General features: G+C 49.8%; 2 protein-coding genes across 8 annotated transcripts in view; both read left to right on the top strand.

Moving 5' to 3' along the window:
• The window catches only part of DPP3 (dipeptidyl peptidase 3), a 38,792-nt gene extending 33,076 nt beyond the window's left edge, over positions 1 to 5,716 (top strand). For all 4 annotated transcript variants that reach the window (XM_029956227.1, XM_029956226.1, XM_029956228.1 and 1 more), the window contains exons 17-18: positions 1,726 to 1,888; positions 5,200 to 5,716. In XM_029956227.1, coding sequence (XP_029812087.1) covers positions 1,726 to 1,888; positions 5,200 to 5,372 — 336 coding nt within the window. In that variant the 3' untranslated portion in view covers positions 5,373 to 5,716. The remainder of the gene's footprint in view (positions 1 to 1,725; positions 1,889 to 5,199) is intronic.
• Positions 5,717 to 6,609: 893 nt separating this feature from the next.
• On the top strand, positions 6,610 to 26,124 carry BBS1 (Bardet-Biedl syndrome 1). Of its 4 annotated transcripts, XR_003900113.1 has the most exons (18): positions 6,610 to 6,698; positions 7,035 to 7,111; positions 7,219 to 7,253; positions 10,544 to 10,816; positions 10,930 to 10,976; positions 11,117 to 11,155; positions 11,264 to 11,336; positions 13,644 to 13,775; positions 14,512 to 14,618; positions 15,923 to 16,043; positions 16,208 to 16,366; positions 17,954 to 18,023; positions 18,441 to 18,599; positions 21,224 to 21,357; positions 22,326 to 22,460; positions 23,109 to 23,195; positions 23,418 to 23,832; positions 26,063 to 26,124. XR_003900113.1 is itself a non-coding variant. In XM_029914811.1 (17 exons), exons 1-17 carry the CDS (start codon positions 6,652 to 6,654, stop codon positions 23,696 to 23,698), a joined length of 1,704 nt encoding a protein of 567 aa, XP_029770671.1. In that variant the 5' UTR covers positions 6,610 to 6,651; the 3' UTR covers positions 23,699 to 25,960. The 4 variants fall into 4 exon arrangements, 3 of the variants coding, with proteins under 3 accessions (XP_029770671.1, XP_029770670.1, XP_029770672.1); XM_029914811.1 differs by lacking the exon at positions 26,063 to 26,124 and having other exon boundaries at positions 23,690 to 25,960; XM_029914810.1 differs by lacking the exon at positions 26,063 to 26,124 and having other exon boundaries at positions 23,418 to 25,960.
• Positions 26,125 to 27,938: the final 1,814 nt, after the last annotated feature.

The raw sequence follows: 27,938 nt of genomic DNA, 5'->3' as shown, positions 1-27,938 counted from the left end.
TACCATCAAGAATGTGAGAAGATGAATCTTAAACCAAGATAGAATATTCACCACATATGTGTTAACAAAAGGTTAGTATTTAAATAAATAAAGAACTTAAAAAAAAACAAAAGGTGAAGAAAGGACAACCCAACACAAAAATGAGCAAAACTCATGAACTGGAGAGGAAAATGAATAATACATCAACTTATGGGAGGGCGTTCAACCTCTCGAGCAGTCAGGAAAGCGCAGCTTAAACCACTGGAGGTTTATACCACTAGCCTGGCAAAACTGAAGAACTGCTAACACCAGGCAGGTATACCAAGTGGTCAGGACTGCCAGCTGCTGCTTCTGAGACCATCGCCTGGTGCAACAGCTTTGGAGAACAAGGCAGCTGATCTAAGGTTGAGCATTCCTCTGACCTCCAAACAAATGATTCTCCGAGAGAAACCTGCGTCTGTTCACTCTGTTCTTCAGGAGATGCACAGGGTGTCCGCAGTGGTGCCAAATGGCAAATAGCACAAGCTGCTCATCAGCATGGGAAGAGATTAAATTGTGTGTGTGTTTAAGTGGAATACTGGAACAGAGTAAGAACGGTGAGTGATAGCTTCATGCATGAACACAAATGAATCTCAAACATTAACTGAGCAGAAAAAGCAAATCACAGGACATAAGCAAAAGTTAAAATAACATGGTTGAGAGCAGAGTTCCGGGAACACAGGGAAATGATAAGCACAGAATCGAGAACTATTTCATTGGACAGGAAGCCCCAGGAAACGGTCAAGAAGGGAGCTAAACTAACTTGGGGTGCCTGGCTGGGTTAGTCAGGTAGAGCATGCCACTCTTGACATCATGAGTTAGCCCCATGTTGGGCATGGAGTCTACTTAATTAAAAAAAATGGGGGGCATCTGGGTGGCTTAGTCGGTTGGGTGTCCAACTTCAGCTCAGGTCATGATCTCGAAGTTTGTGTGGGGTTTGAGCCCCGCTTCAAGACCCATGATGACAGCTCAGCCTGGAGCCTGCTTCAGATTCTGTGTCTCGTCTATTTCTCTGGCCCTCCCTCACTCACGCTCTGTCTCTCTCTCTCTCAAAAATAAACAAAAAAAATTTTTTTTGGTGTAGTGGCATCTGCGTGGGTCAGTCAGCTAAGCATCGGACTCCTGATTTCGGCTCAGATCATGATCTTACGGTTCATGGATTCAAGCGCTGCATCAAGCTGCACACTGATGGTGCAGAGCCTTCTTGGGATTCTCTGTCTCTCCCTCTCACTCTGCCCCTCCCGTGCTCACGCGCATGCTCTCTCTCTCAAAAATAAATACATACTTTTTTAAAAACTTAATTTTTTTTCAAAAAGGAAGGAGCTAAGTCAAGCTGGGTGCTGGTTGCATGAATGTCTTATTATTTTTTATAATCTATGTATTGCATTCTTTATAGCCCATACATTATAACCTAATATATATACTGTCTATTTTGTAGATGTGAAATTAAAAAAAAAAGGTGATGGTAATGGTTTCTCTATCTTGAGGTCAAATGAGCCAACCAAATGAGAAACACTAGCTTCACTTCACTGAGCATTTACTCTGAGCTAAGCCCTTTATCTACATTTCTCCATGTTCCGCACAGTAGCCCCAGGAGAGAGCAGATACTGTCCAGGGCTGGGCACAGTCGGCTGCGGCCCCTGGCAAAGCCCCATGGAGGGTGATAGTTGCCTGTCATAGGCACTCATTCTTCCTGCCTTCCCACAGGTGTTGAAGTCCACGGGCGACGTGGCCGGAGGCCGGGCCCTGTATGAGGGGTACGCGGCGGTCACCGACGCGCCCCCCGAGCGCTTCCTCACTCTCAGGGACACGGTGCTGCTTCGCAAGGAATCTCGGAAGCTCATCGTTCAGCCCAATACTCGTCTTGAAGGTAACAGACTGCCGAGCCTCTTTTGATGGGGGGCAGGGGTGGCATTCAGGGCCCCATGAGAAACAAAAGAGGCCTGGAACCAATCCCCGGGCTCAGGAAAGGCTACCTGAGGTGACTCCTGTCTCTCTCCCTCCTGCCACGGTCCTCCCCATGCCAACCCCACTCCAGAACCTCTGCATCTACCCCTCCCCCTCCTACACACCGGCTTGTGCTGCGCGACACTCCGGACAGTGACTGGAGGTTTGAGGAGGCCCAGCAGAGCAGGGGCTGGTGGAACCGCCCCTCAGGCTTATGGGGAGGCCAGGAATGGTCCTGGAGAATCAGGCTTGTCGGTGCCTGGGGATGAGGAGAGGTCAGGGCAGCCAGTGAGCTGGAGCCCCACAGGCTGGTGGAGCCCTAGGGACAGTGCGACTCTGTAGAGCCCAGCAGAGAGATCAGCAGCCCCATGGTCCCTCTCTTCCTCCCTGTCTGCCCGGCACTTGAACCTGTTGTATTAGAGGCCCCTGGGTCCCAGCCCCCTGCTGCATTCACTTTCCTCTCACCTCCTGACTCCTCTTTCCTGACCCCTGTCACATGAGAGATCTAAGCAGAGGTGGTGCCATGCAGTGGTTAGAGCATGAACTTCAGAGCTGTTCCTGTGACCTTGGCCTAATCACTTAACCTCTCTTGGCTTGGGTGTCTTTATTCATAAAGCCAGTGTTGACTGTGTGCTGACACTGTAGCGACCCTAAATGAGGTACTTCCTTCAAGCTCTTAGTGCTTTTCGTGGGTTAGCCCTTTACATCCTCACCATAGGTCGGGGCGTCTGGGTGGCCCAGTCAGTTAAGCGTCTGACTTCGGCTCAGGTCATGATCTCACAGTTTGTGGGTTTGCGCCCCATGTCGGGCTCAGTGCTGACAGCTCAGAGCCTGGAGCCTGCTTCAGATTCTGTGTTTCCCTCTCTCTCCCCCTCCCCGACTCATGCTCTGTTTCTATCTCAATAATAAATAAAAACATAAAAAATGTTTTTTTAAGTAAATCCTCACTAAAGGGGTACCTGTCTGGCTCCTGCGGTTGTGAGTTCAAGCCCAACCTTAGCCATAGAGCTTACTTAAAAAATAAAATAAAAATAAATCCTTACATCATAGCCCAATAAGGTAGGTATTCTCCCCATTTTACAGTTAAGAAAATAAGCACAGAGACGAAATTGCTCAAGTCTTACAGGTCTTTACTGGAGGAACCAAAAGTCGAATGAAGAGTGTTCCTTACTACCACGGTCATGGGCAGCTGTGAAGGCTAAATGAAATAACTACTAGCAAGGAAAACACATTTAAGAGGCGTATTTCCAAATCTTTATGCTGCACTCCAGAGGCTCCAAGGGATTTGACCCTGACCCCTAGCAGGCCTCAGGGACCCCTCTTTCCTGACCCACTGGCCTCCAGGTACATGGCCTTTCCATTTCTCTAGCCCCCAGAGCTCGCCCCGCTGCCACAGCCTTTGCACTCAATGTTTCTGCGGCTGGGCACAGTCCTCCCCTGATTTTTGGTTAGTTGTTCTTATCATTTTGGTCTCTGTTAAAATGGCACCTCTTGGGAGAGCCTGTCCCTGACCCCTTAACCTAAAGTGATCCCTTTATGCATTGTCCCTATCTGCTCTTTTCCGGTCTGCCTTGCCTCCATGTCAGCAGGAATGGCACATCCCCAGCAAGTAGCTAGTGTAGGGCCTGGCACGCAGGAGTTGCTCAATGCGTGTCCAATGAGTAGATGGACAAATCATGCCGGACACATAATAAGTGCTCATTACCACATCTTTGCTCTGGTTGTCCAGCCCTGGGGATGGAGAGATGAATCAGGCCCTTGGCCTCAAGGAGTTCATAGTCCATTAGGAATAAGACCTAGAGAGAAATGATCACACGCAGGGAGCGTTAAAAATAAGCACCCAAGAGGCCCAAATGGTGGTCTGAACACTTAGAGAAGGGAAGATCACATTCACCTTCAGGGGAATTGGTAAAAGTTCTGGGGAGGAAGGGGTTAAACTGAGCCTGAAGAGTAGGTTGGATTTTCAAAGGTATAGTGATGATGATGATGTTGGTGACTAACTTTTGAGGACTTTCATGTGGCAGTCACTGGGTAAAAACTTTCTGTGATTAACTCCCAGCAACCCAGTGAGGAAGTTATTACTCCTATTGAGACAGAGAAGCTGTGTATTTGTCTGAGGTCAGCAGTTAGTGGGTGGCAGAACTAGGATTTGAACATGGGCTGTCTGAACCCAAAGCCTGTGGTCTTAGCTCCATACACCCCACAATGCCACGAGAACACAAGAAGGTTCTATGAGTGGTAAAGCCGTGGAAGTAAGTTGGAGGGAAATGCTTCCCATGAGTATTCAGGGGACCCTCAGAACAGCCCGTGAGTTAAATGGGTGCCCCTTTAACTCTGATGGGTGCTCAGATGCTAGTGATACCTAGCACTTGTTGAACATTCACTCCATGCATTATCATATTTATTTATTTTAGAGAGAGAGTGCACAAGCGGGGAAGAGGAGGAGAGAGAGAGGATCTTAAGTAGGCTCCATGCTCAGCATGGAACCCGACGCAGGATTCAATCTCGTGACCCTGGGATCATGACCTGAGCAGAGTCAGATGCTCAACTGATTGAGCCACCCACGTGCCCCTGTCCATTACTGTATTTAATCACCATAGCTTCTTGGGAGAAGAGGTACTATGCTCATCCCCACTTTATAGATAAGGAAACTGAGGCTTAGAGAGGTCGTGAAATTTGCCCAAGGTCCCATAGTAGTCAGAGATGAAGCAATTGCTGGACCATAAGCTCTTAGAGGTCAAGGACTGTCTGTTTAACCTAACATGGCACCAGAGTATATACTTATTAAGTGAATGAATGAATGAATGAATGAAGCAATTTATTGACTACTTCCCCTTTAACGCTTCCTTCTTCATAGAGTTATTCTAAGGATTAAATTTTTAAAAATTTTATAATGCTTTTTATTTATTTTTGAGAGACATAGAGAGAGAGTGCAGCCAGGGGAGGGTCAGAGAGATAGGGAGATACAGAATGTGAAGCAGGCTCCAGGCTCTGAGCTAGCTGTCAGCCCAGAGCTCGACATGGGGCTCGAACCCATGAACCTTGAGATCATGACCTGAGCGGAAGCTGGCTGCTTAACCGACAGCCACCCAAGCGCCCCTCTAAGGATTAAATTAGATAATAAAACACCGACCACAATTTTTGGCACGTGGTAACTACCTGCTTCTATGATTATGATTATCTGCTTCCCTATTAAGACCTTTCCCTGTTGCTGTTTTTCTTCCTCCTCCCCAGGCTCAGAAGTGCAGCTTCTTGAGTATGAGGCCTCAGCTGCTGGCCTCATCAGATCCTTCTCTGAGCGCTTCCCAGAGGATGGGCCCGAGTTGGAGGAGATCCTCACCCAGCTGGCCGGAGCTGATGCCCGGTTCTGGAAGTTCTTCAGTGAGGCCCCATCTGGCCAGGCTTGAGACCGATTTATGCAGCTCCTCCCTCAACTCCATCAACCCACGACTATGCTACAGGAGGAGCGAGAGCTCAGACCTTGGTGCTACCTCACCCGAGGGTGGTGACACTAACCCTTCCATTTGTCAGCACTTTCCAGTTTACCAAGTGCTTCTCCTGTGTTATCTCATTCGATCTGCACTGCCCTTGGTAGAGTGGGCAAGGCCAGGCTCCTTATCCTGCTTCCCAGGTGAGGGAACGGAAGTTCTGAGAAGTGTCTAGATCCTGCAAGACTCAAAACCTCTCCCAATCAGTGCTCTTCATGTATTACTTTTATAACCAGAAAAATAAATATTAGAAACAACCACCATCTTTGCAATCTGTGTGAATCCTTGGATTTGCCTCGCTTCTCATTTGCTCCCAGCAGGGTAATGAGATCCCTGGGGAAGGCAAAGAAGGTCAGTTTTAGGCTCCCCTCTACAACAGGATTTTGGTATCACCTCTAGATGATACAAGACAGCCACAAAGAGGAACACAGGCCATTTTCACAGACCTCCTTTGTGGCATTTTCGGTATTTTAAAGTATTCCAGGAGACTAAAACCTATAGAAACTCTCAACTTCAGTCAATCCTAGGATTTAATCTCTTAACCCTGTGTTTTGTGTCTCTGAGCCCAGACTGCTAGAGTCAGATGGGAAGAAAGGATAGGGTCTGGGGCGCCTGGGTGGCTCAGTCGATTAGGTGTCATCATCTCACAGTTTTTGGGTTCGAGCCTGAGTCGGGCTCTGTGCCGACAGCTCAGAGCCTGGAGCCTGCTTCAGATTCTGTGCCTCCCTCTCTCTCTGCCCCTCCCCCACTTGTGCTCTGCCTCTCTCTGTCTCAAAAATAAATAAATGTAAATTAAGAAATTAAAAGAAAAGAAAGGAAAAAAAAAGAACATAGCGCCTTTTCAGCCCGGTTCCAGCCAAGGATGAAGAAGGTGAGGAGTTAGTTTCACTGCTCATAAACACTAGAAGGGCTCCCCTCGAGGCCAGAGGGTCCTGCCAATAACCCAGAGACTGTAGGGCCCCCAAGTTCTGGCTGGGAAGGAGCAAAGATGAACCCTATGCGCTGGGATGAAGGATCGCGCCGCAGCAGGCAGAAACTCAACCAAGAGGGCAGCGTCTCAGGTACGGTGACCTCTGCCCTGGGCCAGAAAGCTGAGTGTCCGGAACCTTTGTGCGCGCGCTTCCCAGAGCCCGGGCGCTATTGGGTGTTGCGCAGCGGCTGGCCAAAGCCGGTTGCCAAGGCGACGTCTGCTGCGAAGATGGCTGCTGCGTCTTCATCGGATTCCGACTGCGGCAGATCTGAGAGGTGAAGGCCGGGGTCCCCGAGGCTTCCTTTCCTGCAAATGTAAAGAGGGGGTCTTGGGCCATGGGATCTGAGCTCCTGCAGTTCTCGGAAGGCGCCGGCAGTCCTTGAAGGGATTTTAGGATTAAGTAGGGAAACTGAGGCCCACGGAGTGAATATGTGTGAGTGAGTGACTCGAGGTCACTCCAGGGAGCCTGTGGTGGAGCCTGGACTTGGATCCAGAGGTTCCGTACCCCATTTCAGAGCTTCTTACACCCTTCACTCTCAGAGACTAGCCCCCTCAAAGTTTTCTTCCTCTTCCTTGGGACTCAGCCCCCGATTCTTTCCCTCCTCTCCCAGCAACGAGGTCAGTTCAAAATGGCTGGACGCACACTACGACCCCATGGCCAACATCCACACCTTTTCCACCTGCCTGGGTGAGTCTCTGGACCAGTAACCCCTGCTTCTGGAGGGATGGAGGAGTTCAGTATTGAAGCCTCAAGCATTCTGAAACCCCGGGTTTTGGCTTTTTTGTGTTTTCCAGCGCTGGCAGATTTGCATGGGGATGGGGAGTACAAGGTAAGCACATCCCCGCAGCTGAAAGAGAATTGGGAGTGGGGGGATATCAGAAATGAGATTTCCTGATGGCGCCAAAGGAGTTCAGCATAATCTGGAAAAGCACATTTAGTGTTAAATTTTATTTTTATGTGGACAGTGAAGATAACCTGTTGATTTCATAATACGGACTGCAGAAAGTAAAGCAGAACAAAATGCTGCTGGGGAGTCTACCAAGACAAAGCCTCTTAATGTTGCTAACTTGACATAATTCCTTGCCGGAAGGGCACATCCCTTGCTTGGGAGTGGGGTATTGGAATCTGGAGAGAAAATAGAAGGGAGGAAAGAGGAAGCTTTGTGTTTATTAAAAGGGCATGGGGCGTCTGATTGGCTCAGTTGTTGATGTCCGACTCCTGTGTTTGGCTCAGGTCATAATCCCAGGGTCATGGGATGGAGTCCCATCTAGGGCTCCGCACTGAGCTTGTCGCCTACTTGGGATTCTCTCGTTCTCTCATTCTGCTCCTTCCACCGCTTGCATGTTTGCTCTCTCTAAAATAATAAATAAATAGGAGCGCCTGGGTGGCTCAGTCGGTTAAACATCCGACCTCAGCTCAGGTCATGGTCTTGCAGTTTGTGGATTTGAGCCACATGTCGGACTCTGTGCTGACAGCTCAGAGCCTGGAGCCTGCTTTGGATTCTGTGTCTCCCTCCCTCTCTCTCTCTCTCTCTCTCTCTCTCTCTCTGTCCCCCCTCCACTCACGCTCTCTCTCTCTCTCTCTCTCAAAAATAAGTAAACATTAAAACTTAAATAACAAGCATAGATTTTAAGATTAGCTATGAGCTAATAATTCTTGAAGCTGGATAGTGTGTATTTGAGGACTCATTAATTACATGAATCTCTCTGCTTTTGTATATGACTGAAAACTTTAAATAATAAAAAGGTTGAATTACAAGTTTAAAACATAAAGATAAATAAAATGTAAATAAATTAATTTTAAAATTAAGGGTACAGGTTTTTAAAAGATTGAGAAGTATTTGGGGCTCAAAGTGGGTTAACATATACTGAGTGTCTATTTCTGGACTAGACCCTCTTCACATACATATTATTTTTTCCCAATTTGTTAATGGGAAAATAGGTTCAGAGAGGCTGAGTGAGCTTTGTGAGTTTGTAAAAAGCCGCAGACCTGGGTCGGATTGGGTTCCCAGTCATGTGTTTGTTCCACTGCTGCTCAACCTGGGCGACGAACCCACAGTGGGCCTGTTACTTGGGCAGTTAGAAGACAGGTCTGGAACCAAACCCTTCATGGAGAGTACAGTGGAATTCGGTGGACTTTTGCCCCCACATTCCTGTCCATAAAGCATTCTGCAATTTGGCAAGCATACAGTGAACCCCTACTGTGTGTCAGGCATTGTGCAGACACAAAAGTCAGAAATGAATCGGGGAGCCTGGGTGGTTCAGTCTGTTGGGTATCCAACTTTGGCTTAGGTTATGATCTAATGGTTTGTGAGTTCGAGCCCCGCATCGGGCTCTGTGCTGACAGCTCAGAACCTGGAGCCTGCTTTGGATTCTGCGTCTCCCTCTCCTTGCCCTTCCCCTGTTCATACTCTGTCTCTGTCTCTGTCTCTCTCTCTCTCTCAAAAATAATAAAGACTAATTTTTTTTAAAACCACTATGCTTTAAAAAAAGAAGAAAGAAATGAATCAGTCCACAGTCAGAAAGAGATACAAATGCTGCCCCTAATTTATCCACAATATGGACTGAGTACCTAGTGTGTGCTTGGCACTAGGTTTATAGCAGTGAAAGGTAGAGAGATCACAGCTCAAATAACTAATGTGAAATATTCAATGCTTTGGGTAAATAACTTTTTTAAGAGCTCATTTGTTGATTGCCAGCATCTAGTCCAGTGCCTGGCACAAATTTGGTACTCAGTAAATATTTATGGAGTAAACAAGTGGATGTTAAAATTGAATATAGGGAAAGTATTATAGGAGCAGCAGGGAGTGAATAGTGAAATCTCTCTGGAGGCATCAGGAGGAAGTAACATGTAACTAACTGGGTGTTGAAGGATGAAAGAAATGTATCAAGAAGGTATAGAAGAGAAGAGGGGAAAGCATTCCAGTAGGAGGGAACAGGACACGTGGAGGCACAGAGACTTGGAAGTTTATAGCATATTTGGGAAGAGTAAGTTTGAAGTTAGAAAGTGAAAGCCACTAGAAGTAGTAGTTAAGGGACACCCCTCAGTGGTTCAGTAGGTTAAGTGTCTAACTCTTCATTTTGGCTAAGGTCAGGATCTCACAGTTTGTGAGTTCAAGCCCCGAGTCGGGCTCCACACTGTCTGCTTGGGATTTTTTTCTTTCCCTCTTTCTCTACCCCGCCCTTGCTCATGCAAACTCGAGCTCTATAAACAAACAAACAAAACAGTAGTCAATACTATTGGCTTGGACTTAGACAGACCTAGATTCTAGTCCCAGCTCTGCCACTTACTTGAGTGACTTTTACCTAACATCTCTAAGTCCCAGCTTCCCCATCTGGGAAATGGGGCTAATAAGAGTACCTGTCCCATAAGTTGTCGAAAGGATTAGATGAAAGGATGCATGTAGTGCCTGGTGTGGCTCCTGGCACACTGTACATTCTCAGAATCCAGACGTTCTGGCTGGAGCACAGCATCGATGGAAAGATGATGGAAAACAAGTTGGAAACCAGATCAGAGAGGCCTTGAAGGCCTCGATTGGGAGAATGGGCTTGCATGGCGGCCAGAGAGGCTTGGAGGAGAGATTGGAAGGTGGAAAAGAGAAACCAGAGAGCCTGGTTCTTCTCTCTGTCCACAGAGCACATCCTGTCTGCATGCGTGCTTGTGTTCTATTCCCATTTGGAAGCCAGGCTTCGGAGGCCCAGATACGAGTGTCCAGCACCCCAGTGACTTTAGCCACTGTCCATTGTCTAGCATCGTGCCTGGCGTGGAGGAGGCTCTGATGAAATGATTCCTGAGTAAATAACGAAAACATCATCTGCCCCCTTTCCTCACTAGCCCTCACTGCGTTCTGTAATTCATTGCCTCATTTGATTTTCACTATGAGTGTCATGAGATAGACCCATTTTGTGGGTGGGAAAACTGCGGCTCAGGAAGTTTAATCAACTCTCCCAAGGTCAAACAACTTGCAAGCCTTATTACGAAGTCTCCTTGCCCCACACCTTTGATGTGCTGGCATAGGAGTGAACAAATGTGCACTAACAAAACCCCTAAGCCCAAGAAGGAGGTCAGTAGAGAAGTCTTTAGACCTGGAGTCTGGAATAAGGTAGCCTCTTTTGACAGCTGGTGGTGGGGGATCTTGGCCCAGGTGGGCAGCATCCCCGCCTGAAGGTGCTCAAAGGACCCGCGGTGCTGACTGAGAGCCCGTTACCTGCGCTGCCAGCTGCGGCCACCGCCTTCCTGATGGAGCAGCACGAGACCCGGACCCCAGCTCTGGCACTCGCTTCGGGCCCTTGTGTGTATGTGTATAAGAACCTTAGGCCCTACTTCAAGTTCAGCCTGCCCCAGCTGCCTCCAAACCCCCTGGAACAAGATCTTTGGAACCAGGCCAAGGAGGTAAGTGACGTCGGGGATGGGAAGGAGAAGGCAAAAATGGCGGCCACTGAGTCCTCCCCCTTCCCTGCCGCCTCTGGAGCTCACCGGCTTACCTTCTTCCGTTGCTGTCACAGGACCAGATTGACCCCTTGACACTGAAGGAGATGCTGGAAGGCATCCGGTGAGAGCCCACTTTCCCCTTCATGTGCCCCCCACCCCTCCCTCAGCCCCCCACCCCCCTCCTTCACCCCAGTGCTCTCGGTTGAACCCCAGGGCCCTGTTCCTCAACTCAATCTGCCACGATTGCCCCTCTCCTTTCAGAGAGAAGGCCGAGGTGCCTTTGTCGGTACAGTCACTCAGGTAAGGACCCTGCGGGGGACGAGGGCCCCAGGACCTCCCGGGGGAGGGAGTGGCCGTGCAATGGCCTGCGGGGGGACCGGCCCCAGGCACACGTCTCTGTGCGCGCAGGTTTCTCCAGCTGGAGCTGAGTGAAATGGAGGCATTTGTGAGCCAGCACAAATCCAGGTCCGTGGAGCGGCAGGTAACGCCCCTTCCCTCTTTACCGCCCAATAAAAAAGGTGGACAATTTTTTTAAGGACCTCGTAACATCAGTGGTAAATTTTACAACCAACCCCCACTAGTGTCACTTTGTAGTTTCCTTTCCAGCCCAGGTCACAAGTGTATGGTCACAAAGCTGCAGGGCCTTCTGCATTTCCGGTCAACAGTGGCAGCTTTGAATTGATATATGTACTTACAGAACTTTACGTACCTTTTATTGTCTTAAGAGTAAAGATAATATATTTTCATTAGAGAATAAAGAGAAGGATAAAGGAGAAATATTGATGACTATGATCTCCCAACCCAGAGGTACTCATTCTTACCATTTCAGTACTCTTTCTTCATAAATATGCTTTATGACTTGCTTCCCCTGAGTATGTAACGTTATATCTTGAGCATTTAAACAGTCCTTAAAAACTCCATTCTTGGGGCACCTGGGTGGCTCAGTCAGTTGAGCATCCGACTCTTGATTTCAGCTCAGGTCATGATCCCAAGGTTGTGGGTTTGAGCCCCACATCGGTCGGGCTCCGCACTGAGCGTGGAGCCTGCTTGAGGTTCTCACTCTCTCCCCCTTTCCCCCTCTCCTCAGTTGTTCTCTCTATATATAAAATAATTTTTTTAAAAAGGCTTAAATTAAAAAAAGAAGTCCATTCTTAATGGCCCCTTGATTATTTCCTTAATTATTAACCATTTCATTTGTAGTTTATATAACTGTTCACATGCAGGTCATTGGGTAAGAAATGTAGCCCTTTTGTTCACTTCATATTTTTCTTAATTGTAATTTTAATGGTTTTGTTGATGAAGCTATTCAGGAAACTCCAGTGACTCCTGACCTCGGGGCTGACCCTCAGTCCAGTCCCAGAGCTGGTCTCTGCATCTGAGAAAGCCTCACGGGAGCCCTCCGCTTCCCGTGGAAACCCCTTGAGCCAACACATCGACCAGCGCGCCTCGGCTTTTGGCCAGCCTCAGACCAGTTCTGTCGGAGACATTGTTCTCTCCTGCTGGTCAGCAGCTTAGATCCACAGCTGTCAGTATCTTTGAGTCTGATAAAATCATGACGTGAATTAAAAATTGCTTCAAAGATGCAGTTCAGGGGAGTGAGGCAGTCTTTCCGAGATACACATCATAGCTTTATAATTGGGAACCAGCAACATCCACGTGTCTGTACCCTCCTTTCTCTTTCCACTAGGCATTGAGAACGATTCTTCTTTTTTAATCTTAAAGATAATCACACAGGGCACCTGGGTGGCTTAGTCGGTTAAGTATCTGACTCTTCATTTCAGCTCAGGTCATGATCTCACCATTTGTGAGATCGAGCCCCACATCAGGCTTTGTGCTGACAGCACAGAGCCTGCTTGGGATTCATTCTCTCCCTCTCCCTCTGCCCCTCCCCTGCTCATGCACACACTCTCTCTCTCTCAAAATAAATAAAAATAAGCATTAAAAAAAAGACACAATGAATACTTTTATCAAAAGAAATATGTTGGTCCTGCTAAATTATTTTCATAGGAGAAATTCCTAAAAGACGGATCATCCTCTTCTTTAAAAGTTTTCTCTCCAGGGCGCCTGGGTGGCTCAGTCTGACTTCAGCTCAGGTCATGATCTCGTGGTTCATGAGTTCGAGCCCTGCATCAGTCTCTGTGCTGACAGCTTGGAGCCTGGAGCCTGCTTCAGATTCTGTCTCTCTCTCTCTCTCTCTCTCTCTCTCTCTCTCTCTCTCTGCCCCTCCCCCACTCACACTCTGTCTCTCTCAAATATAAATAAACATTAAAATTAATTAATAAATAAGTTTTCTCTCCAATCACAATTACAAAAGGAACATGTATCCACTGTAGAAATTCTACAAAAGCGCAATGAAGAAATTAAACATCACCTGTGATTTCATTGTCCGGATAGAACCAATTTTTGTATTTATGAGTTTAGCCTGCCGGCATGTTTTTCTTATTCATATGTTTTTGAACTAGGATTATACTAACATAACATTTTACCTATTTTTTCCTCTTAATTCTCTCGAAATGTTCTCTCTGTTACTGACTCTTCTTTTAAAAGTGTGATTTTTCTTTAATGACTACGTGGCTACGTGGTAGAAATTCATAATTAACTTAAACAATCTGCTCCTGTTAGAAAGTTGGCTGTGTTGCAATAAACACTTTCGTACATAAAACTTACGTCACATCTCTGGTACTCTTCCTCCCCCTTTGCTCTCTTTCTTCCCTCCAGTGGTGGCCGTGGGGTGTCCGTGGGGCTGGTGTGTGGGCGCCCCCCGCTGACCCCTGGTGTCCCCCTGCAGACAGTCATCACCACCATGACCACCTTGAAGAAGAACCTGGCCGACGAGGATGCGGTGTCCTGCCTGGTGCTGGGCACCGAGAACAAGGAGCTCCTGGTGCTGGACCCGGAGGCCTTCATCATTGTGGCCAAGGTCAGTGAGTGTGGGGCCGGCCCTGGACGCAGCTGAGGCCCAGGCTGCATTCCCTCCTCTACGCCCCTCCCCCACGCCTCCTGCCCCCAGTTCTTGGTAAGACACATTGTAGAAAAGTTATAAAATGGAGATAAGCATAAAGAAAAAAGTATCTGCCCAAAAATACCACCACCACAATATCTACTATTAACATTTTGGCATGTCTTTCCAGACATTTTTATGTGGAGACACAGATATAGGACTTATAATTTTTTTTTCTACAAAAATGGCTTTGTAGTACAGGATCATGTGACCTGCTCTTTTCACATAACAGGAGCTCATCAATGTCTTTCCGTGTCTATACAACACCACATTAGCTTCTTTAAAGACCACGCAACATGCATTATTTAAATGTACCATAATGTATTGACCTCGTCACCCATTGTATGTTTGTGTTGTTCTCAGTTTTCACTCTTACTAGCACCAGGCAGTAGGCCTCCTGGCCCAAGCCCCGGGCGCGCTTACCTAAATGCTTCTTCAGTATACATTCCGAGAAGTAGCATAGTTTTGTCAAAGGGCATGGACACAACTGCTCCTGAGTTTCCCTCCAGAAAAAGTACACACATTTAAACTGTGACCAGCAGGTGAGAATGAGGAGATGGGGGATTTGGACAAGGAACAACACACAGGAGCTACTTCAAGGTAGGGAAGGACGGGGCGCCAGAAAAATTGGGATGTTTGAGCCTCTCGTTTGCAGATGAGCCTCCCCAGCGTCCCCGTCTTCCTGGATGTTTCTGGGCAGTGGGATGTGGAGTTCCGGCTTGCCGCCGCCTGCCGCAACGGGAACATCTACGTCCTGAGAAGGTAAGTGCGTCCGAGGTCTCGGGGGCCAGAAGGAACATCTCAGAAACCGGGTGGTTTCAGGGGCGTTGGGGCTGGTATTTGGGAGTGGAAGGAGCCGGACACTTCGCAGAGGAAGGTGAGCTCACGTGCGCAGGGGGCCGCCTGCAGGCTGGCGTGATGGGCAGGTGGCTGGAGCACGTGAGCGGTGCAGTCGGCGATGGGAAGAAAGGAAAGCAGCCTCCCGTGTGCTGTATTGCTTTAGAGGTGTGTGACACTTCTTTCTGCATTAGGCCGATAATCATGTTCTAATGCAAGAAGTGTTTCTGAGCACCTACTATGTATTAAGCATTCTATAAGGCATAGACGATATATTGCTAAACGATATAAACTAAAATTATTCCCTGCTCTCGGGGGAAGACAGATATTAAAGTCAACAAAGCAAGATATATTTTGAATTGGATGCACGCTTTAGAGGAAAAATACAAGTTCAGTGGGCAGAAGTCATAGGGCCAAGGTGGTCAGAGAGCCCTTGACTCGGGCGATAACGTGGAAGGCTGAGAAGGAGCCAGCCATTCCCAAAGTGGGGAAGACGCGTCGTAAGCAGAAAGAACTTAAGCAAATTCAAAATGGAAAAGACATTGGCATGTGCTCCTCAAGCTTGGTGGCCAAGGAGGCGGGTGGAAAGAGATGTGTGCAGACCAGTGTGGCTCCTGCATGGCCTGTTAGGATGTGAAAAGGATTTTGGATTTGAAAACTATTACCGGGTTTTAATCAGAGGACTGTTATTTTTAAGAGATTCCTCTGCTGGGTGGAGGGCAGGTTGGAAGGAGGACCAGAGACCGGAGGGAGGCTCCCGGATGGGTCATCACATGAGATGTGATCATCCAGTGGTCACCATATGAGGAAAAGGGAGCCGTATCCTGTGACTGGTAGGCAGGAATTACCCCTACTTTCTTGGTAAGAGAGACTTGAAAGCAGTGCATCTGTGCAGAGCAGACTTCTCATGCTTTTCTGATAAATTGCTAAACTGCCGAAGTCTGCTTGCACTTCCTCTAGCCTGAGGTACACACTGTAAACCGTTAAATGCCGGGTCATCACACAAATCACTGTAGTAAAGGCAGCAGGGAGACTGGGAAAGGAAACCCATTTCATGCTATCCAAGGTCACCCGCTGCTAAGTGGTAAACGTGGAAATAATACGCTGGCCATCTGCTTTGGGGCCAGGCTTCCTTCAGGGACAGTCTGTGGGGGTTAGAGGAGTGTCAGCCAGGGAAGGCGAGGCTGGGAGAGGCTCCAGAGCTTGGAGAGTGTGTCTTTATTCCACAGAGACTCCAAGCGCCCCAAGTACTGCATCGAGCTGAGCGCCCAGCCCGTGGGGCTTGTCCGCGTACACAAGGTCCTGGTGGTGGGCAGCACCCAAGACTGCCTGCATGGCTTCACCCACAAGGTATGGCCTTTGGGTAAGCATCACCCCAGCCCCTCCACATAAGTCTCTTTGGTCCCCCTTAGCAAGCGATTCCTTCTGGTGTCCCTCTCCCTGCACCTCCAGCCACCCCTTCTTTCCATGCTGTGCCCTGAACCCTCCCAGGGTAAGAAGCTCTTCTCTCCCAGGGTAAAAAGCTGTGGACCGTGCAGATGCCAGCAACCATCCTGACCATGAACCTCCTGGAGCAGCGCTCCCGGGGCCTGCAGGCCGTCATGGCGGGGCTGGCCAATGGAGAGGTCCGCATTTACCATGATAAGGCCCTGCTCAATGTCATACGCACCCCGGTGAGCTGCTGACCCCTCTCTGTTCCAGTCCCACCTCTGGGGCTTCTTAGCTGCTCTCGGGATCCCTACCCGGTGCCCTGGACTTCGGATGTATTTCAAAAACATTTGTTGAGCACAGCCCATGTGGGGGGATAAAAGAGTGTCTAAATTCTGCCTTCAGGGAATTGGTAATTTAAGGTGACAGCTAGCCAGAAACACCACTAATCCAAATACAAGCAAGTCTAAAGCAGAGCAAAGTCCTGAAAAAGCACAGAGGGGGCCTAGCAGCTGGGGGTGGCGGTGGAGGATAATTGGGGGTGGAACTCACAGGCCGTTTCACAGCAGTGACAGCTCCTCTGGGCCTTGAAACAGTTTGCCAAGTGGATACACAGAGGAAGAATATTCCAGACTGGAAACAGCTGAACAAAGGCTGAGAGGCTAGAATATTCTTGATTAAGGGAGACGGGTGGCTTTAGGAATCTGGATTCGAGCTTTGCTAACACTAAATTGTGAGGCATTGAATACTTTAATGGTTCACAACCAGCAACGTAAGAAAGCTCAGAGGGGGCCCCTGGCTGACTTGGTCGAGCACATGACTCCTGATCTCAGGGTGGGGAGTTTAAGCCCCACGTGGGGCGTGTAGCCTACTTAAAAAAAAAAAAAAAAAAAAGAAGAGGCATGCTTCGGTGACTCAGTCAGTTAGATGTCAGACTGCAGCTCAGGTCATGATCTCACAGTTTGTGGGTTCGAGCCCCACATCGGGTTCTGTGCTGACAACTCAGTCTGGAGCCTGCCTTGGATTCTGTGTCTCCCTCTCTCTCTACCTTTGCCCACTCACACTCTGCCTCTCTCTCAAAAATAAATAAACATTAAAAAAGAAGAAGAAAAGAAAGCCCAGAGTGTATGCCATGTGAAACATGTGTGTGTATGTGTAAAGTGTCCTTTGTCACAGTATAAAGTTTGAAAGCAGCTGGTTTGAACTGCAGGCCTGTTGTAGGGGTGCGGGGAGGGGAGAGAGGAGAGGGACAGTTAAGGGAGGGTGGAGTCAGATGTGGAAGGCCTTAAATTGTTCTAACAAGGAGGACAAAAGCCGTTGGAAATTTTTTTTTTGGCAGAAAATAGACATGATCCTGTTTATAATTTTGAAAGGCAGCCGGGTGGAGTGCCTGGGTGACTCAGTCGGTTAAGTGACAGCCTTCAGTTCAGGTCATGATTTCGCAGTTTGTGAGTTTGAGCCCCACGTCAGACTCTGTGCTGACAGCTCAGAGCCTGGAGCCTACTTCTGATTCTGTGTCTCCCTCTCTCTCTGACCCTCCCCTGCTCGCTCTGTCTCTCAAAAATAAATAAAAAACATTAAAAATAAAAAAGAAAGAAAAGAAAGGTGACCCTCGAAGCCCAGCGACACTTAGTCTGGAACTGTGGCTGCAGGATGAGGTTGGAGGGGCCATGAGAAATAGAGGAAATATTTCAGAGGCAGCGTTGCCCCAGGCCTTACCTCACATCTCTTTCTTATATCATATCTGGGGTCTCCCAGTTTCTCACCCCACCCCAGTCTTGCGCCTCTCTCCACAATATCTTCCTGACGAATCTCTGGCGTCTCCACCACAGGACGCAGTGACCAGCCTTTGCTTTGGCCGCTTCGGGCGGGAAGATAACACCCTCATCATGACCACACGAGGTGAGCGGACCTGGCACGGGTTTTAGGGTTAGGCGTGAAGGTGACGGGCTAGAGCCTGGGAAAGAAGAGGTGGATGCGAAGCCCGGCAGGCCTGGGTTTGGAAAGCACGGCTCACAGACACAGGTCCTGTCTGGGGCCAGCTCATCGGCTGGATCTCACTACCCAGGAGCGGTGTCTCCAGTTCACCCCCGTCTCCTGAGCGCCTGCCACGGTGCCAGGACCATCACAGCAGTTAATAAGTAACCACTAAATGAATGGATGAATCATAGGACATTATTAAGACACACATAACTCCTTGTAGAAACCCAGAATCTCAGCGGGAAGACAAACGTGGACAGAATGCTTGGGGAGGAAAGAATGGGAACGTCAGGCAGAACTGGGGATGACAGGTCGGTGTCTGTCTGTCCACGCCCCTAGGCGGTGGCCTGATTATCAAGATCCTGAAGCGAACGGCAGTGTTTGTGGAAGGGGGCGGTGAGGCGGGGCCCCCACCAGCCCAGGCCATGAAACTCAACGTGCCCCGAAAGACCCGGCTCTACGTGGACCAGACCCTGCGAGAGCGGGAGGCTGGCACCGGTGAGTCTCAGGCCAGATTCTGCCTCTTCCTTCCCCATTGCTCTAATTCCAGCGAGAACTGGGTTCACCCGCTTGGGTGCCCTAATCTCTGAGCACCCAGGCAGGCCTCCTGCCTCTGGGAGTCCAGAGACAGCCTAGGAGGTGGCCTCTGCCTGCAGTAGCGGCCTCACGGTGGAAGGTGCTGCGGGTGAGGGCAAGCGCCCTTCGAATGCCGAGGGGGGAACAGTCACTTCTAGATGCAGGGGTTCTCAGAGACAAGTAGAATTTGACGAGGGTTCTTCTTTTTTCCTATCCAATTTTTCCTGCTCTTTCGTCCATTCTTCCCTGCATTCAGGACCCATGATTATGCCAGGCCTCGTGCCAGATGCCTTGAGATAGGTTTAAGCCTGCCTTAGGAGCTCAGTCTCCTTGCTGATGTCACACGCAGGACCAGATATAGATGAGTGCCCTGCAAAGGGCTGTTGAGGCTCACGAGAGTGAGGAAGTTTGCTTGGGAGCCTGGGAGTGGCTTCGGAGGAGGTGACGTTGGACTTCACCCTAAAATGATTACCAGTCCACCAGCCAGAGAAGGATAAGGAAGGGAGATTCAGGCAGAGGCCTGAGGAGAGTCACAGGATCCTACCTGGACTGAAGTGGCAGCTGCCGCGGAGCTGTGGGTGTAGTGCGGGAAGGGGGGAAGGGTTTGGGCAGGGGGAGCTAGAGCAGAGGCCAGGAAGGCAGGTCAGAGCTGGCTCCGCAAAGGCCTGGAGGGCAAAGCTAAGATATTTGGTTGATTCTAGGTAGTCGGGGCTGGGAAAGATGTTAAGCTGAAAAATACAGTGACTCAACCAGCTCTGTCTTATAAAGGGACCTTGCTTATAGTTTTAAAGGTGAATTAGACGATAAAAGAGCTAGCAGGCTGTTGTAGCCGAGAGGATCCAAGAGAAACCATTGAAAACATTCAGGAAATAATTAGGAAGTTCTCTAAAGTGACCAAATGTAAAATATGCAGAAATCAGTAACGTGGTATATACCAGCTGTAACGAATCCAAACTACGATGCAAAGTTTCCATTCATAGTAGCAACAGAATCCCTAGAAAATGGCAGTTAAATTGCAGAACTGCTCACAAGAACATAAAAGACCATCTGAATATTTCAATGATGAGACTCTCAGGGTAGCAAGACCTAATGCTTTAAAACTGCTATTTACCAGTTTCTAAAATTAATCCAAGAACATAGCATTACAGTGAAAATTCCAATAGGATTCATTTTGAGGACTTGACCAGTGGATTCTCAGTAAATCCAAGAAATTGGGGGGTGGAATTTAAGAATAAGGGCACCTGTTGGGGGCACCTGGGTGGCCCGACTCTTGATTTCGGCTCATGGCATGATCTCATGGTCATGGGTTCGAGCCCCATCTTGGGCTCTGTGCTGACAGTGTAGAGCCTGCTTGGGATTCTCCCCCCCTTCCCCCAAATAAATAAACATTAAAAAAAGAGGAATGAGGGGCCATAGCGTCTCAGCAGAAGGAACTGTATGCACTAGGAAGCTGCAGGACTTAGCAGCTGCGGTGTGATGCAGGAATCGATAGCGATCCAGGGCACATTTAGAAAGTCCAGCACCAGAGCCTCGTATATGGGGAAAGTCAGTGTATGTTAAAGGTGTTGTTTCAAATTACTGGGGAAAGGAGGGACTGTCCCCAAAGCATAAGGACTGCATGCTTCTAGAAAAAAAAAAGTTAGAACTCTACCTCATACCAAACACAAAAATTAATTCTGAGTAAATTAAAAATAAGTTGTAAAAGTGCCAGAGGAAACAGGAAAGACTAATTGATGGGACAACAAAGGCAAAAGGCCTCTGAGTGGCAGAAGGCGCCTCACGTTAAAGAGCAAGGACAGGCTGGCAAACCTGTGTGCAGAGTCTGGAAAAGTGTCCCGGCGGGGAATGAGGAGGGAGCGGGCCCTGGCGATGGCTTGGAGGGAGTCCTCAGACCTTGACAATGGTTAGCCGGGAGGGGTGCACCCAGGCCCCTCGGTGGATGGGGTGGATGGGGATGCGGTGATGGAGGCGGGGAAATGATGCAGGCAGCCGCCCTGTTGAGTGTGAGGTGCTGAGGGGCCGTCCGGGTGGTGGCCAGCAGGCGATTAGAAGCAGGACGCGGGCCCAGGCGCCGACTTGCTGTAGATGCAACGCACAGTGGGAGGGTGGACATGGGCTGGGTCCTGCGCAGGGCACTTCAGACTCGGTAGTGACAAGTCCCCACGCCCAGGAGCTCCAGGTGGTTCTGCATGGGGTGCGCAGAGCTGGGGCAGGGCACAGAGGAGGAGGTCCGAGGACAAGACTCAAGGGAGCACCAGCCCTTAGGGCAAAACCGAAGGAGCCACCCAGGAGTCTGGGATTGTGTGCTGGTAGGAAACCAGAAGGGAGGAGGCAGCCGACGTGTGGCCCACAGCGGCCAATGTCACCGGACCAAGGCCAGGCTGTTGCACCTCGGTCCTCCCTTTCCCACATTCCCAGGCCCTGCAGCCCCCGCCTTCCCCTCGTGCGGTCTGAACAGCAGCCCCCGCAGGACAGCCCTCGCCCCTGCCTCGCCCCCTCCTTCCCTCCTTCCCTCCAGCACCAGCCCTTTGTGCGCCTCTCCTCAGCCATGCACCGGACCTTCCAGACCGACCTCTACCTACTACGCATCCGAGCTGCCCGTGCCTACGTGCAGGCCCTCGAGTCCAGCCTGAACCCTGTGTCTCTGACGGCCCGGGAGCCCCTCAAGCTGCACGCTGTGGTGAGCACCCGGGGGTGGGAGGGGGAGTCAGGCCACTTCAGGGCCAGAGGGGCAGAGGGGAGGGGTGGGTAGGAACCCCTCAGCCCCAGAGCCAATTCTGAGCCCACTAGGCCTTGTACCCCCTTCTCACCTCCCATAGGCCCAGAGACCAAATCTCTGTCTGTAAGAGGGTGCTCTCTCTCCTACTCTCTGCTCTGCTGGCCGTGGAGGGGGCCACACTCTCCAGCTCCTTCGGCCCATGCCGTGCCTCAGACAAGCCCCCGGATTTGGGGCAGGGCACGCAAGTAATCACCTTGGGGCGTTTCTTCCCAGGACTGGAGGGACTCTGACAGCTCCAGTAAAGGAAGAAAGCTCTTCGGTGCAGTAACTGCAGGCAGCCCGGGGTTAGGACTGCCTGCTGCAGGGCAGGGGCGTCCTGAGATGTGCAAGGGAGGAGGAGCCCCTGCGCTCAGACACAAGTGACCTCAAGGTCGTCTGGGCTAAATGGGTCCCAGAGGTGTGCTGTCTGACCCAAAGGGGTTTCCAATTTTTCTTTCCCTAAAGGAAGCAGGTAGATAGGGGAAGAGGCTACAGAGCAACTGAGAGTGAGAGGGGGGAAAATGAAATCATCACGCTACCACAGGACGAGAGTGGGAGGTAGTCAGACCCTGGGAAGAGCGGCAGGGACAGTGGTGAGGCCATAGGTGGGAGCCGGGCCTTTCACCCCCAGGCCAGCCTGCCTGTGACCAGCCTCCTGAGGGGCCTACATCAAGCCCCTTCCCCCACCTTGGCCTTTGCTGATCCCTGTACAAACATGAGCCAGCCTCTGGGCTTCTGAGGGGCCTTTTGAGGGGCAGATCAATGCATTAGAACAGTTGGAAGCGGGTAACTTGAGAACAGGGATGACACAGGAGGACAGGGCCAGGGCACGTGGGAGTCAGTGCCCGAGGCTACTGTTCCTAAGGGCTTTCTCCCCACCTTCTCCGCAGGTGCAGGGCCTGGGACCCACCTTTAAGCTCACGCTTCACCTGCAGAACACCTCGGCAGCCCGCCCCATCCTGGGGCTGCTGGTCTGCTTCCTGTACAACGAGGTGCTCTATGCCCTGCCCCGGGCCTTCTTCAAGGTACTGGGCCGCCTCACTGAGCCATGGAGCGAGGGAGACCAGGCTGGGGCCTGATTAGGTGCCCACAGAGCCCTAACGGGTCAGTGGTGAGGGAGCTGGCAGGTGGCCGCAGCCACAGACCAGGCTGGAGTATGGCCGGGTCCTCTGGGGAGAGCACCCACGACCTGCCTCCGCTGCTTTTCTCGCCCCCCTAGAGAGGTCTCTGGGAGCCACACAGAAGGTTCTGGGAGAACAGCCAGAGCCCAGCCTCTCCCAGAAGCCTGTTGGTGCTGGGATCCCAGAGCCTATCCTGCCTCACAGCCACGCCTGCGGAGGGAATGGGAGCCTCTTCTGCCCCAAGGAGAATTTTCCACAGAGTGAAGGGCCTGACCTCCCTCCAGGTCCAGATTTGATCCTAAGTTGGGAGAAACAGAAACTGAGGAAGACTCTGGGTTTGGTCCGAGTTTAATCCCGGACAGACATGCAGTCCTGGAGGGTCCATGCCCCTCACTGGACCCATGTGCCCATGAAAGGGCCCCCCAGCCCTGCCCGCCCTGCCAGCCGTACGCTGGATCAGCTGCTCTTGCAGGTGTGCGAGTGCTTTGGAACCGACCAACCACTGTCCAGGCATGAGAGCTGATTTCCTTACCTCTCTGTCCCCAAACCCAGGTCCCCTTGCTGGTGCCCGGGCTCAGCTACCCTCTGGAAACCTTTGTGGAGAGTCTCAGTGACAAGGGCATCTCAGACATTATCAAGGTAGGTCGCCCGTTGTTACCACCTGGGGGAGACAGAGTGGGTGGACAAGGCCCCCACGTGGCCGCCGGGTCAGGATGGGTGTCTGCAGCCTCCCCATCCCCCTTTGACAGAGCCCTGGTGGCCTGTCACTCGGGCCAGTGCAGACCAGGCTGGGCTTGGCCTTTGTAGGGAGCAGGGAGCAAAGGGGACATGGCCCTATTGCCACGGGCCCTTCCTCTGTAGGTGCTGGTGCTTCGTGAAGGCCAGAGCGCACCCCTCCTGAGTGCCCACATCAACATGCCCATGAGCGAGGGGCTGGCAGCCGCCTGACCCCTGGGCTGGTGATACGGCCCCTGCAGAATCAGGACCAGGAAGATTCAGCCGCCTCCACTGAGCTGGGCAGAGTTAAAGGCCCCTGGCCCATTCCCTAAGCAGCAGGGTGTTGGGGCCGCAGTTTCCTTCTCCTCTCCTAAGCGTCCCCTTTCTCCCCACCCTGACTGCTGGGTGACCTCTAGCAACAGTGAGTACCCAGGAGGCTCAGCTCCTTCTCTCTCGGGAAAACCCAGGCATTTGCCCACTGGACTTTGGCCGCTCCTCCATCCTCCCCACTTTTGTCCAGAAATCACACCCAGGAAGGAAGAGCTCTGAAGTGGTCCAGGTGAGATGAGGGGCACAGGCCCAGCCTTCTCCTTTGCTGCTTCGGCAAGTTACCGCTGTGTTGCTGCAGGCCCAGGCCGGAACTGGCTGTGGCCTGGCCTGGGATAATCAGGGGCTTTTCCTGGGTGAGACTGAGCCCCCGTTTGCTCCCGGGGTTCCAGAGGCTTGACTGATGCTGCTCAGATTACAGGCAAAACACATGCTCTGATTTCCTCTGTGAGCTGAACAAGGGGGTCTAGGGAGGAGCAGCCTCCCCACCGGGGCCTTTCCTGAAATCTTGGGCTCAGCCAGAGTGTCAGGCCTGCAATGCTCCACGAAGGTCGCCAAGAGAGGAAGTGGTGCCAGGAAAGCATAGGGTGTCCACGCAGAGAGCTAGTGGCCCCAGAACCCACCAGGCTTCCAAACAACAACTGCCGCTCCTGACTTGGATGCTCAGGTCCAGAGAGAGCGTCCCGGAAGAGGGAGGCTCAGTTAGAGCAGCGATGGGGCTGGGGCGCCCAGGAGAGGCGTTTCTGGGCCCTGGGGAGGTGGCGCAGGAGGTAGAAGCCCAGAACTGCTCTTCTGTGCCCTGGAGCCCAGGTCAGTCGCGTAAGTGGAGAGTTTACTGGGCAGTGGTATTAGCTGGAAAGGCCAGAGGTGTTGAGTGAGGCTGAAGACTCAGGGAAGGCACGTGTTCAGACCACAAGGGCCAGAGACCCACAGTCCTGGACCTTGGTGCCTCCTGAGCCCTGGCCACTGTCCTGGCCCACCTCACAGCCCTCTGTTAGGCTGGTGCTACCAGGGCCACCTTGAGCCACTTAGGAGCCAGGAACCCTGCTCCCTGAGCGCCTGTCTTTTCCTCTGTATGACCAGGTGCAGCCTAACATATGGTATCAGGATTGTGGGAAGTCACCAAGTCCTTCTGCGCTTTAGCTTCCCCACATGTAAAATGGGGCAGTTTGTGACCAAGTTCAGCTCTAGCATCCCGTGAGCTTGGCAGCCCCTCTAGAGGAGAAGAGGACTCGACTCCAGAAAGGGGGGATGTGGGGGGTTGACAGGAGTAACTACGTGAGACCAAGGGCCCCAGGCAGTAACCTCTGTGTCCAGGACACCAGTGAGGGACTGGGGTGACACAGCTCTCAGCCTGCCCCAAACTCAACCAAGGAATGCATCCTGGGGCCGGGTTAGGAAAGAATGGAGTACGGACAAAAGAAAGAGACCATCCGTCTCCTCTGTGCACAGTCTGGCCACCTGTAGACAGAGATTAATTGGGTCAGGGTGGTAAAGGGTCCCTAGATCAAGCCAAGTGAGGCACAGCTGGACCAAGCTTGAGCTTCCTAAGAGAGCTTGTCAGAGATGGAAAGGCCTGCTCTAGAAGGTAGTAAGCCCCTTATGGCTGGGGCTCGGTCACGGGCTGGGCTGTCTCTTCCCTGGGCCATATGACCGTATAATCTCTTCTACCCCGATCATGGGGTGACTGTGTGAGCTTGGAACACGAAGTCTAGTTTTTAGCTCTTCATGGTGAGGAAAGTGAAGAAACTTCCTATACCCACCACTTAATGAGAGTTAATGTGATGTAATACTATGTACCTACTATTAAAAATACATGAACTGATTGATGCGGACACATATACATACAATAAAGCAGTATGAAACCAGGAACGGTGCATGGTACCCAGTGCACCCGCGAGGCAGAGCTCCAGGAGACTGTGTACATTAGGGATGAGGGGAGTTGGTGTCTTTTTAAAAAGCATTTATCTAAAACCACATACCTACTTAGTACTATGGAATTAGTTTATAACAAGAAAATTGCCCCTCCCCTGCATCCAGTGTGGGGCTTGGACTCACAACCCCAAGGTCACGAGTCACATGGTCCACCCACTGAGCCAGCCAGGTGTCCCCATTAGCTATTTATTTTAAAAATATGCTTATAGTACTCTTGCTTGATTTACCATTCTAGGTACTATCTATTGGCTCCCGGTTGTAGAAGGTGAGGCTTTAGCTCTCCTGTGCAGTACTCTGCCCCCTTTTCTCCCTGGTTTTTAGGTAAATCAATACTTACTGTTTAGATTGCTATTCATGTTACCATGTGAAAGTTATTCCCTGCAGAGCCAAAAATTGAGATATAATTAAATTACCTTTTAATTTTTCATGGAGTTAATAATTGCCTTTTTTGTCATTTGCTTAGATTTCTGCACATAACAATTATTCATTCTTCCCTCATCCAGGCTGACAGTTCCTCTTTTTTTCAGCATACTGTCCATCATCCCCTGTCTCCGTGGGGACTGTTTGCTCTCTAGAAATACTGCAGAGGATTTCTCCTGACTAGACCCTCTGATTCCTGGGCCCTGTCTCTTCATCTTTATAGTTCTTTTACTCCTCCTTTGGCGAAGTGTACCCACAAGTACTATCTTTAAAAAGTCACTAGAGTTAAAAATTTTTAACACACCGTCTAAAAAGTTCTTTATCCCACTCATACACCTGTGTGGTACGTCATAAAATTTGAGGTTGAAAATAATTTCCATGCAAGAAAATCATTTTCAAAACAGCATTCCTTGTTCTGATCTTTGATACGCCGCTGAGAAGTCCCGTGCCGCTCTGGCTCCTGGCCGCCTCTCTGACACGCCGGGACATGCCTCACATGCGTGTCGTTACTTGTGCTGTGAGGTGGGGACGTATGTCCTTCGCTCCCACGACATTTTGTTTCTTGAGTGATTTCTTCCCATTTTCTCTCTTCTCTTTGGAATTCTCATTAAACCCAGCACCCGATAAATGGTAATTCCAGAGAAGAGGATTAATCATCTGGTTTTCTTCTCTCTTCTCTCATATTGTCTCTCTGCCCCATGTTCTGAGGAATTTTTATCTTTCAGCTCTTCTCTGGAACCGTTTTTTTGAAATTCCACTATTTTATTTCTCAACTCTTTCTGTTCTGTGTTCAATCTTTAATTAAATGTCTTTGAAAAGACATTGAGGTCACCAAACCATCAGTCAGCAAGTGACTTCTATAGACTTATTTCAATATCCGCAGAATATACATTTTTCTCAAGCTCCTGTGGAACATTCACCAAGACAGACCACAGTCCGGTCCATAACATCTGCCTTCACAAATTTAAAAGAATGGAAATAACGCCATGTCTGCTCTCAGGTCAGAATGGAATAAACTAGAAATCACGAACAGGATAGCTGGGAAATCCCCCCAAAAACTTGGAGATGCAACAACACGCTTCCAAATAACACACATGTCAAAAAAGAAATCTCAAGAGAAATTTTAAAATATTTTGAACTAAAAGAAAATGAAAAACACAACTTAACCAAATTTGTGGGATGCAACAAAACCAGTGCTTACCGGGAAATTTATAGCATTGAGTGTATATATTAGAAAAGAAGAAAGATCTAAAATCAATAACTTATGTTTCTACCCTAGCAAACGAGAAGAAGAGCAAATTAAGGGGTGCCCAGATTTAAAAATCCAGGCTACAGGCTAATCTTTTTTTAAATTTTTTTAAAATATTTTTTTATGTCTTTTATTTATTTTTGAGAGACAGAGAGAGACAGCGTGAGCAGGGGAGGGTCAGAGCGAGAGGGAGATACAGAATCCCAAGCAAGCTCCAGGCTCTGAGTCAGCTGTCAGCACAGAGCCCAACGCGGGGCTCAAACCCACGAACTGTGAGATCATGACCTGAGCCGAAGCCGGCCGCTTAACCGACTGAGCCACCCAGGTGCCCCTAATTTTTTTTTTTAAGATTTTTTTTTTTAATAATCTCTACACCCAATGTTGAGGCTCAAACCCACAATCCTGAGATTGAGTCACATACTGCACTGACTGAGCCAGCCAGGTGCCCCCATCTATAGGCTGATCTTAAGAGACAAGACTATTGAAAGTAAAAGAATACAGATTATTTAATATATTTGGACTAGAAGGGAACTTAAGGGGCATCTATTTAAAAAGAAACAGTGAACATATTTTATAGTCAGATATTGAAATGATTTCGTCAAAGGTCAGAAACAAGGTACCACCATTTTTCCTCTACGCACACAGAAGGGGCAAGAAGATAAAGAGGTATAACAATTTTAAAGGAAAAAAACTGTCTTTTCACAGATTATTTTATTATAAATATAGTAAACTCA

Source organism: Suricata suricatta, chromosome 11 (assembly GCF_006229205.1).
Source record: "Suricata suricatta isolate VVHF042 chromosome 11, meerkat_22Aug2017_6uvM2_HiC, whole genome shotgun sequence".
Lineage (NCBI taxonomy): Eukaryota > Metazoa > Chordata > Mammalia > Carnivora > Herpestidae > Suricata > Suricata suricatta.
The sequence above is the reverse complement of the archived record's forward strand: the minus strand, read 5'-3'. Positions and strand labels throughout refer to the sequence as shown.